General features: G+C 32.7%; 2 protein-coding genes across 4 annotated transcripts; both read left to right on the forward strand.

Annotated features, from left to right (window-relative positions):
- The first annotated feature begins 206 nt into the window (after positions 1 to 206).
- Positions 207 to 3,953, forward strand: Fidipidine (coiled-coil domain-containing protein 93). Of its 2 annotated transcripts, XM_072017235.1 has the most exons (14): positions 207 to 447; positions 884 to 997; positions 1,073 to 1,167; positions 1,226 to 1,337; positions 1,412 to 1,570; positions 1,650 to 1,838; positions 1,909 to 1,959; positions 2,020 to 2,124; positions 2,217 to 2,434; positions 2,524 to 2,840; positions 2,923 to 3,043; positions 3,135 to 3,219; positions 3,431 to 3,584; positions 3,843 to 3,953. In XM_072017235.1, the coding sequence occupies exons 1-14, from the start codon at positions 397 to 399 to the stop codon at positions 3,860 to 3,862; spliced, it is 1,791 nt and encodes a 596-aa protein (XP_071873336.1). In that variant the 5' UTR covers positions 207 to 396; the 3' UTR covers positions 3,863 to 3,953. The 2 variants fall into 2 exon arrangements, 1 of the variants encoding a protein (XP_071873336.1); XR_011801655.1 differs by lacking the exon at positions 3,135 to 3,219.
- A 142-nt stretch (positions 3,954 to 4,095) lies between these two features.
- On the forward strand, positions 4,096 to 11,732 carry Phkgamma (phosphorylase kinase gamma). Of its 2 annotated transcripts, XM_072017247.1 has the most exons (9): positions 4,096 to 4,755; positions 5,477 to 5,646; positions 5,715 to 5,999; positions 6,063 to 6,153; positions 6,255 to 6,391; positions 8,639 to 8,736; positions 9,067 to 9,150; positions 9,895 to 10,053; positions 10,143 to 11,732. In XM_072017247.1, the coding sequence occupies exons 1-9, from the start codon at positions 4,664 to 4,666 to the stop codon at positions 10,275 to 10,277; spliced, it is 1,251 nt and encodes a 416-aa protein (XP_071873348.1). In that variant the 5' UTR covers positions 4,096 to 4,663; the 3' UTR covers positions 10,278 to 11,732. The 2 variants fall into 2 exon arrangements, with proteins under 2 accessions (XP_071873348.1, XP_071873350.1); XM_072017249.1 differs by lacking the exon at positions 9,067 to 9,150.
- The last annotated feature ends 31 nt before the right edge of the window (positions 11,733 to 11,763 follow it).

The raw sequence follows: 11,763 nt of genomic DNA on the forward strand, positions 1-11,763 counted from the left end.
TCTTCAAATTTTTATTGCAAATCCATTTGGAACAAAACCAATAAATGTAGCGTATTTTTATAAAGCGTTAAGTAAAATTTAAAAAAAAGTGTTATATTTTCAAGTAGTTGTCATATTTTAGTTTCGATTCGTACTACTGTACATTGACAACTGTTTAAATAGCGGAAACTATCGTCCGAACACGTACATAGAAACTCGACTTAAAGATCGTCTTTGAGGCGTGAGGGGAACAAAATGGCTAAAGTGACAACAATAGTCCACGCTATTAAGTGACAGAACGCCATACAACTTGAATATTATCAAATAGAAACTAATAAATAATTAATTATTCGTTTGAGATATATTCGGTACATATCGATCGATAGCTCGGCTGTACATGGTCTAGGGAACGTAACTATGTTGAACGACGTACCAAAGAGATTATCACGAAGCTCTGAAACAACCGAGGTACGTTCAAAAAACAGTCCTAGGTATAAATAAACTAACAAAACACTGGTCAAGGTTCGTAAGAAGGAAACAAACAAGCTAATCAACTTTATTTATTTATTTACAATGCGTCTTTATCACGGTATGTAAGAATAATGGAGCATGCGATGTTACTTCCAAGTACTTTCTACCATATGCTTTATGTTTGGTAATATCCAATTTATTTTCAACTTTTTATCTTTTAATGTGCCTCAATAACATCTTCATTTACATATTTCTTTATTTATCTCTGGTTTAAATACTTTAATCTAAAAATTATAACCGGGAATCTCTCTCTGCTGGTAGCCCTCTGTCGGAAATTACTTCTACCAACAACCACGTACTAAACGGAGAGCGGGAAAATACGATTTAATAAAAAATGAAATTCAATCGAAAATGCATTGCAAAATATTTTCAGGCCGATGTTCGCGAAGACGAAGAACAGACGAAAAGATTTCAAGATATTATCGACTTACTTCTTGCGGCAGGCTATTTTCGAGCCAGAATAAAAGGATTATCGAATTTTGATAAAGTACGTACGAAATGAATTCCCTTCAACTATTGTAAAGAACATACTAAGATCGACAAATATTATCCTAATATTTAGGTAATTGGCGGAATGACGTGGTGTATAGAATCGTGTAACTTCGATGTAGATATCGATTTGTTGTTTCGAGAAAATCTTACCATAGGCCAAAAAATGTAAGTAAACTTATAAAACATTTGAAATATTCAATATCTTATACATTTTCTGTTACAGTTCATTGACCGAAAAAATTGTAGCTATGCTACCCAAAATGAACTGTCCATATCGCATAGAACCACATCAAATTCAGGGCTTAGATTGCATTCATATTTTCCCCGTTATTCAGGTAATTGATTCGTTTTCTCGAATTTCAGCTTTTCATTTTTTCAAATTATTTTAATAGCCGACGACAAATTTTAGTGGTTGGTTAAACGTTCGATGGAAACTCGAGAAGAAACGGCAGATTTTGTACGATCGTTTGCCTTAAGTCAATTTCACAAAAAGCATTCCTTTGTCGAAGATTCGTCTATAGCACAAACCGGCAAAGAAAATTTAATAAAAAGTATTCACTTGATTAAAGTAAGATACGTTATTTTCGAATTTTTTTTTTAGGCCGATATTTATAATCTAAATAATTAGAGATATAATCTTTTCATAGAAATCGTACGAACCTCGACGTCTTTTTAAACATAAAGATGATGTTAAAAGAGAAGAATCTACTAAATTTCTTGGTACTGTCCTGGAGTACGAAGCACCTTTGTATTCTATAAAAATTGCTTCTCCATCCGCTGAAGTTGCTTCGACAGATGTCAAAGAAAATGAAAATAAAGAAGAACTAAAGGAAAAGGTAAACGTTTTGAAACAATGCTCTTTCAAATAAGCGTTTAACGAAGACTGAATCAAATTTGTTTCCATAGGAAAATACAGATCAATTAGCTGGGAACCTAGCCGCTATAGAAGAAAGTTCAGTGAGTAATTGTATCGTTATGATCGGTATGATAGACACTCATTATTTGTGATTCATACAGGCTCGTTTAAGCGTAGTAGCCGTAGGTAATATCGTTGGTATCCAAGCCCAAGAGATTGCCAAAGTAACTGAAAAATATGCGACGATGTCGATATCCCAAACTGAGGTAAATCTTCTCCAATTTTAAATTTAAGCAATACGATATTCGTTACAGACCTGAGTAATTAAATCACCTTCTATACGTTCGAATAACCGCAGGAACCTAGTGGAACAAATTCTTCAGCAGCTTTGACCGCGTTAGAGAATCAAAGAGCTGCGCTTCAGAATCGTATTCGTAAATTAACGAAAGAGAAAGATGCTTTATCCGCTAAGCATTTAGAATTAATTGAAAAACTGAACGAGTCTCGTACAAAGCGACAAGCTATTGAGCGCTCGTTGAAGAAAGCAGAAGAAATGGATATCAATGAAAACGATAGGCACTTGTCTTCTTACTATACTTTTACGGTTTTATATCTCTATAATGGTTACGCGACTTTTGAATAAAAACGAAATGTTATTTGTTTAGTATCTACAAACGATTGGAAGAACTTCTTTTAGTCCACGATGGTTTGAAGGAGCAAGAACATAATTTCCGAGAACAATGCAAATCCGATTTAAATCTCTTGAAAGGTAAGTTACAAGAAATCGAAAGTGGTACATCGGAAGAGGAGGAAGATCGCTTAAAGGAGTACGAGCAGCAAAAGGAAGCGCTCGCTAAAGTCAGATTGCAGTTAGCTAAAAAGAATAGAGCTATCGCATCATTAACTAGACAATTGGACGATGTTCCCGGTCGTTCGGAACTTACGCAATATCAAAGACGATTTATGGAACTTTATAATCAAGGTTTGCCAATTTATTTTTATACATCGGCATTCGCTTACTCATCGCGTGCGCCAAATATTCTCTCATCGTCGTTAATTTTCAGTTTCGGCAAAACATAAAGAAACAAAACAATATTACACATTGTACAATACTCTGGACGATACGAAAGTTTATTTAAGTAAGGAATTATCGTTATTAAATTCGATCCAAGATAATTATAATGAGTAAGTAGTTGGTAAATTTTATATTTACGCATGTTATGCATCGATAACGGTTGTTTGTTGCATTTCTCTTTTTTTCCGCTGTGTTCACCAGAGCAATGGCATCAACAAGCGGTAAAGAGCAATTTCTTAAACAATTCGACGAGATCGTCGCAGGCGTAAAACGCAATAAGGCGAAGGTGAAACATATATTTTCTACAGTAATTTTTACAATTTATTCCGTAAAACTCGCGTTTCAAAAACTATAAGTATTGTTGCAGCAAATGAATATATCTCTGACAAAGGGAACTATTCGACTTTAAAAATCGGCCTTTAAAATCTAATTCTAAATTGGCAATAAAATACAAGAAACTTTGCTATATTCTAATAACACGATCGTATCTCATGTAGGTGGAGAAACGATGTGCCGACGAAAAAAATAGAAGGGATGCACTTAGCCGGCAACTGGTCACTCTGATAGAACAACAACGCAAATACGTCGCTGCGGTCAGACAACTCACTATTGAATGTCGTAAAAATGAGGCCTTGCTCGCGCAACTGCGGGGTCCGTAGACACAGATTTCATTTCCGCTTATCTGAAAACATATCGGATCCTCGTATTTTTGCCTCACGATTTTTTATTTCGTTATTAATATGATGCTGAAATTGTGTCGAAGGAATGGATACGTCATCCGAACAGTACAATAGTTAAGTCTCAACATTGAGAGCAAGACTGCGAGGAACAAGCGAGGTAGCGGTGGCTTCTATTTATATTCACGCCATGTACATACCATTAATACATATCAAATTCCTGTTATTTTAGATACATATTCGAAAGGGTAATTCGGTGTTACGGAGGCTTTCAAATGAAACCATTCCTTCGCTCCGTGTAACATTAATTTTATGAGAAAGAATATATATGAACTCACTACAATGTGGTTTTCCGTTCACCTCCCGCGTGTTATTCTTATACGTATATCAACCTTTATTGAGACAGTAGCCAATGATGTATCCGATATATCGATAAATTCGCCTCAAAAAATTTATTTACGCGATTACGAAGCTGGAGTCGTAATTAAACGAAAAAATTCGTAGCATTGTAGATACCACAGTCGTATGTAGTCGTACAATTTAGAATAGTAAAACGTCAAAGTCACATGACGTACGTATACGGCAAATAGTATAGATGATTACAGTATATAATATATACACACCTTGAAACAATAATTTTAGTTCAATAATAGATAGCTACTTACTGTTTTCTTTTTCGCGCTTGGCAAGTCGGTATTTTCCTAGTTCGGCTCCCCGCCGCAAGAGCCCTCTGCATTCGTTACTTTATATTGGCTATCGCCATTGTTCCTTTAACGGTGCTTATATGTGCACGTGTTTTCTTGGCTGGCCGTAGATGTATCGTAGTCATTATCGGCGTACGGTGTTCAGTGACCAGTGATCGCTTTCTTAACGTCTTTTTTAGAGTGTATCGTATATCCAGCGTAATGCTCTGGAATAGACACGTAATATGACAATCGCGTCGGGTGCAAAAACTATTCATTTAAACTCCTGTTCCTTCTAAATTGAAGAAACATGTGCTATCTACGCGGTGACTATTAACGTGATTTATGTGAAAGAAATATTGCGTGTGACATGGCGAAAGACGAAGGAGACGATCTTCTGCCGGACAAGGATGCGGCCAAAGGATTCTATGCGAAGTACGAGCCGAAAGAAATCCTTGGAAGGTTTGTCACGTGATATCTCGATGTGAAAAAAGAAACATAGCTTACTATTTTTATGTATCGTATTTAGGAAATACGCGCGTAGCATAATAGATACGTTTTCGTTATTCGATTCTAATGTATCGCGATAAATAAATCGAGGAATTCACAATTTCTGAATAATCTAACAAACTAACCTGTACAAATTATATAATTTCTCGGAATTAAATTACATTCAATTTGACTGATTGTTCCTGATCGGTACATATATATATATATATATATTAACAAAGCAACGAAACTTGTGAACTTACGAAATGCTAATTCAACATACAGGACAGGTTACAATATTGACGAAACTTTGTACAAGAATAAGACGTTTCTTCCTTTCAAGTATTAGTCATCGTTGTATTATTTAAAAAATCTGTGAAACGTTTCGTTACATAGATCATAGGAGAATTTCCATTACTTTAGTGTCATAAAACCACCGGTATTAAATAAGAATGCATCTATATATTATAATTATTATTTGAAAGCTATTTATATTCTATTAGCAATAACTCGAGTGCAAAAATTTCACTCTACGCAAATAAACATGAGAGAATATTACAGTGATACATGTATGTTTCGTCATTTCTCAGCAGTCTTATTCTTGTTACTCTTATTAATAAAACAGGTTTCAACTAAAACTAATTGGTCCCATATTGATTTAAGTACGAATTAAATAACGCATTAATATTTACAGAGGAATATCTTCCACTGTGAGAAGATGTATAGAAAAAGAAACTGGCACAGAGTATGCAGCTAAAATCATAGATATTAGTAATGAAACTAACGAAGATGGTCATACCATGAAGGATGCTACGTTACAAGAAGTTCAAATTCTTCGTAGAGTAGCTGGTCATCCATATATTAGTAAGTTTTCGATATTTCGTGCGAGATAAAATTAATTTTCTTTTCTTATAAAAAATTTGTTTTTTCAGTCGAATTACACGATGTCTTCGAATCTAGCACATTCATATTCTTAATATTCGAAATTTGTAAGAATGGTGAGCTATTTGACTACCTCACGTCTGTTGTTACTCTGTCAGAAAAAAAGACCCGCTATATCATGAGACAAGTTTTTGAAGGTGTTCAACATGTACATAATCAAGGAATAGTGCATAGAGATTTAAAGCCAGAAAATATATTACTCGATGATAATTTAAATGTAAAGATAACTGATTTTGGGTTTGCTAGACTATTAAAAGCTGGAGAAAAATTATATGGTACGTAATTAATTTTTAAAATTTGTATAATTCATAGAAATATATTATTAACATCTTTTTCAGATCTTTGTGGCACTCCTGGATATTTAGCACCAGAAGTGCTGAAGTGCAACATGTTTGAAAATGCGGAAGGCTATGGGCATGAAGTTGATATGTAAGTTGATGAAACATAATTAATATAAGGGAATATAATTATGATCATACCAATCGTCTTAATAAAGGATAAAATCGTTACTAACGTTTGCCTGTTTTCAGATGGGCTTGCGGAGTAATTATGTTCACTTTATTAGTCGGTTGTCCTCCTTTCTGGCATAGGAAACAAATGGTCATGCTTAGAAATATCATGGAAGGAAAATATTCATTTACATCTCCAGAATGGGCGGACATAACAGGTATCTATCGTGTATATAATAATTTTTATAAGAAATAACAGCTTGTGTTTGGAAACAGTGGAAAAATATTGTTTCTCGTGGCATACGGGGTAAACTTGTGCTTAATTAACGTAATGCATGTATTTGTATGCATCATTTTCGCAGACTTTTAATTTAATTTCGGCTATTGTAAAAGATGGATACTATCGATCATACATTGAAAGTTATAAGATACGTATAAACAGTTCTATGAAATTGTTCTTTGAAGTATGTAATATATTTTTTATATTGCTTCGTTTATAATTGGAGCGATAATTATCGTATTATGATAAGCAAATACACAATAGGTTTTTTTAAAAGTTAAAGCTGGTACAATATACAATAGTCAGAGTATTGAAAAATTTTCAGGCCTGTGCAAGACAAAGTGTTACGACCCGTGACTCACTCTTTACACAAATCAGACTCTATAATTCGGGCAAGATGATTAAGCAAGTATACCTGTATTGCGGATCCTCGATAATCTTAAGGACCCATCGTAAATTTTAGTATTGTCATAGTTAAGGTCGGACGCATCGTAAATCTTAGTATTGTCATAGTTAAGGTCCTTCAGGCCACAAGATTATCTTTTAAGTTGAAGTATTTCTTAGATTTTCCCGTTAGATTGCCCATTCCGAGAGAACACAGGAAAGCGGTTTTTCCCACGTACAATGCCACCCAGGGGCGACCTTCGATCGGAGGCGGTCAGCACCGATGCTTACTCACCAGCCTTTTCCTTATCTAATTAGCAGCAACGACCGTTGCCCTCACTTTCCTAACGAAAATTACCATCAACAAATCCGATGGTCCCGTGCGCTAGGCACACCCATCAATAGTTTTCCTCCTCTACGGCGTCATCACTGAACTTGACTTATTTTTCATTCTTAGATCAGTCAACATCTTGACTGGTGTTTCATTCTTTGATTAGTTATCATCTTAACTTGTTATTTACACTTCGCTGAGAACACATCTACATGCACCACGCATAAGTACTAAATCTACAAAATTGTAGACGTAAAGTGTATGTTTTAATCTGTTAATACAGTGTTATCATCGTTTCAACCACATCTATTACCTTAACCGATATAGGGGATCGACTGATTCGTGGCGTCGATTATCGTATCGTAACGAGAATTTACGACTCTCGTAGGCGTGATCTACCGCGACCATGGTAATATTAAAATTTTATCTCTCTGTCATTGAATTGTAACAACAACAAGCATAAATTATAATCCATGATAATATCATCTTGAGTAATCGTCAAAGGTGTATCACCTCGATGAGCTGCTTCGTATAAGAAAAATATATTGAAGACAATAGTTGTTACTGTCAAACCTTCGAACGTGATAAACATTATTTTCTTAAATGAAGAAAATAATGAAGGTGCCGTTATATGTACGTTTCTTAACACGTTGAATGCCATGGGGGGGGGGGAGGGTCACCGGTAACCGGCACCCACTTGACCGTGACCCCGTGAGAGTCATCGATGACCCCACCAAGATTAGTAGAAATACATAATTTGAACAAATGTCAATAGTTATAAATTTTTTATTATTACCATCGTTACTACAACGATGTGACGAAATTAATGCAGTATAACAGATATAAAAATAGTTTTATTTATACATGAAATATATATCTATTATGTGCGCGCCCCCCCCCCCCTGCAACCAGTGGCTGCGGAACATGGGAAAAGACCGCTTTTTCCGTGTTTTACCTTAATGAACAATAACCCTAAGGAACGTTTCGACTTGAAAGATGTTTGATAGCAATTAAGGGCCTTGACAGTAAAGTAAAAAATGCTAAATCTTGTAACGGTTCTTTAGGATTATCGAGGGTCCGAATAAATATGATCGAGGGATGAATTACGGTTTATGGTAGGTCCCGGGACGTAACAACATAGGACAATTATTTAACAACCCAAAAAAACAATATGAGATAATTGATAATGGTAAAAAATAAGTGAATCGAGCGAAATTGCACTATAGCGTTATGGGGTCACCTGCGTTATGGGGTGACCTCAGTGAGGTAAATTCATTAATGATGATTATACACCGTAACGTATCTCTTGTAGGTAATATTTCAACATTGTATGTGTTGCCACGGCCAAATCTTGTAAAACTGGCGTGGCATTCAACGTGTTAATGTATCGATATAGTTTCTGATTTTACAACATAATCTTCAATATTTATAAATTTAGGTATAGTAATTAAATTTCTATTTTGTTTTCAGAAGCTCCGAAAGATCTGATCAGAAAATTATTAGTTGTTGATCCCAAGAAACGAATTAGCATCAAAGAAGCTTTGGAACATTCATTTTTCCATACAATGGTAAATATTTCAGAATAATATATACCTGATTGTGATATGTAAATATTTAAGGAAGTAAAATATGTACGAAATATTTATTATTCCACGCATTTAAAATATTTGTATTATACTTCTATTTTTATGTTTTTATTCGTTTGCTTTATATGTTCAACTGCCTGTATCCACAGTGCCATGCTTTCATAAAATATCAAACATTGTTACGCAAATTTCTGTTTAAATTAGAAAATTTAATAAATTACACATGTATATGATTAATCTGAAAGTAATTTGTTAAAATAAAAGAAGAAAGTTTTACTACTCTGATAAAACGGAACATTATTGGAATTACAGCTATGGGATCAAGACATCGCTCCTTTAAAACGTTCACTATCGACTAATTCGCGGCGTCTGAGTAGGATATCTCAGTTAGCTTTGGTAAATTATTTTTGTTTTTATTTTGTTTGTCGCTAAATGTGGGTTTTTTTTTATCGTAATCTTTATGTAATATGTTTCTAAATAACAATTAACATTTTGGCTTTTATTAATGTTTCAATTTAATAAAAATGAATAATGATATCTATATGTATTATATTTTATTTTTGTTTTTGTTCGCGACATATATTATTTTACTAAAATATTTTTGTATACTTAGGGAGCAACGCATATAAATTTGTTTCCATCGGTTATAATAATGTATAATTGATAGATTGTAATATTTCAGAAGAAACACAGCATGCATGTAAAGTCAGTCAATATTGAAACATAATTCAAATAATAAAAGTGCTTTAATTATAATGTTTGCATGTTATATCGAAGAATTACTATAAAAATGCTATGTTTGAAGCTTTATCTATATATAATATGGCTCCTATTTTATTCTGTATCTCTTTCTGCTAGTTTTCAAAGAACTTCCCATCTTCTCGATTGATAAAATTAAGATGGCATTCATTTGTTGTTTATTATTATAACAGCTGTTTACTATGCCATTACTTTATTATGCACATCCTAATATTACCTTTCCACTGAATGCACCGTATATGTATGTAACATACATGTTTTAACATTGCATTAACATATTAACATTATTGTGTTTAATAACACTTTCGTAATCGAACTATTTAATTATACATAGACTGTAAACATTTTCAAAGTTTTTATCTTTTCCTACGTTTTATATAGGAATTGAAAGCAAAATCATTTAATGCAAGGAAAAAGTTCCAGTTGGCAATTATTTGTGTTCGCGCGGTCGTTCGTATTAAGCGTCTCCATAGTACACCTGAACCTCTTTCGACTCACGTAGCGTGCACAGATCCTTACAGGATCAAAATTTTGCGGAAGGTATTTTTCCTATTTTCTTAGCATGTCTTACTCATTGGCTTGTTATCTCATAGATCGATGAAATAATATTCACGCAATTTTTGTTATAGGTTATCGATGGTTGTGCATTCAGAGTTTACGGTCATTGGGTAAAGAAAGGAGAGGGGCAAAATCGAGCTGCGCTCTTTGAAAATATGCCAAAGACAGAACTTAAACATCTCTATGTTAGTAATTTGAGCAGATAACTAATGCTTTCACGAAGCATTATCTAGTTAAAATTGTTACTTCTTACGTTAGTCAACATTTACAGTATCTAAAGAAAATATTCAGTAAGAAAAAATGAAAAAAAAAAAAAAAAGAAAAAAAACAACTTACATAAAAGTTTTTCTTAATTTTGGCTGTAATACAAGTGATTATTTAGACGATCTATATGACAACTATAAAGTATTTGTTTACTTTTATTATTGAATGTACAATATCATAAGGTAAATCATATAATGTTTTAATTATTCTAAATGTTCCAAAGAAGCAATTGGATTGTTTAGTTTTTAAATTCCTTCTGTGAAAAAGTGTTTGAAATGCTATTTGTTTCTAAGGCCTATCGTATTAAGCCTAATTTATTATTTTTAAAATATAGTAACATGCAGTAAATATGAATTATATGCAACATGAAAGGAAAAGCTAAAGATTATGAACAATTTTCTTAGTGATATGTTGTAAATTATTAGTATCACAACCTTAGAACTACGTTTCGTCTAGAAGAAGTATTACACAGAAAACAGTTTGTGAAACTATGTTTTGAATGTTCCGTTTTAAATCTGTAATAATTTTCTTCACAGTATTTTTCGCTGTTTTCGTAGTACGATATAACATAAAATAACTTATATCGAAATATCGAATAAGTTTAAATAAATTCTTATATGTGCTAGAGAAGGAAATAGGATTTAAAGGTGATTATTAAATATAAATGACGGTGCTGATACGTACAAACGTAACAACACGACGTATTCTGTTCCATGACGCCTATTTTTTATAGTTTGTACGTTTTTGTTAAGTGTATTCAACAATTGTGTAAGTAACACACATATAATTTATTACAAATCAGCAATTCATACAAAATTAAATTTGTATCAACTTTGAAGTACATGCATATTCTTCATATATAAATATTAAATAACAAATATTAAATATTAATATGTAATTTCAATAGCGAACAAAAGTTGAACGTCATTTAGAATTCTTACAGTTTAACACACGGGAATTGAAGTCGTATAACAATTAATCAAGAATATACATATAACGAATGAAGGATTTAGAAAAATCGATAGGAAAAGAATATCTAGAATTATAAATTTCTTCGTATTCGTAGAAAGAAAATGTGTTCCATGATAATATTATTTACTGAGATCTGTATGTAGATCGTAGTATGTAATATTTTGTTCAAATTCTAGTCATACTTTGTATTGCTGTATTTGTTTTAGATTATAAATTGCAGGAAGAAAAAATATATATGAAATCAATTTTTCATGGAAAATAAAATTACCAACTTTTTAATAACGAAGCAAATTACAGAATTGAATTGAATTTTATATATCATTTAGAAGGTTAGAAGTAATAATTAAATATATGTAAATATCTAAAATTATATATTACATATATTTTGTGCAAAATGTATACAAAGTAAAATATTTTTAATAATATCTAATATCTTATATTTTCATTCCTCTCTGT

This window comes from Bombus fervidus, chromosome 14, assembly GCF_041682495.2.
Source record: "Bombus fervidus isolate BK054 chromosome 14, iyBomFerv1, whole genome shotgun sequence".
Taxonomy (NCBI): Eukaryota; Metazoa; Arthropoda; class Insecta; order Hymenoptera; family Apidae; genus Bombus; species Bombus fervidus.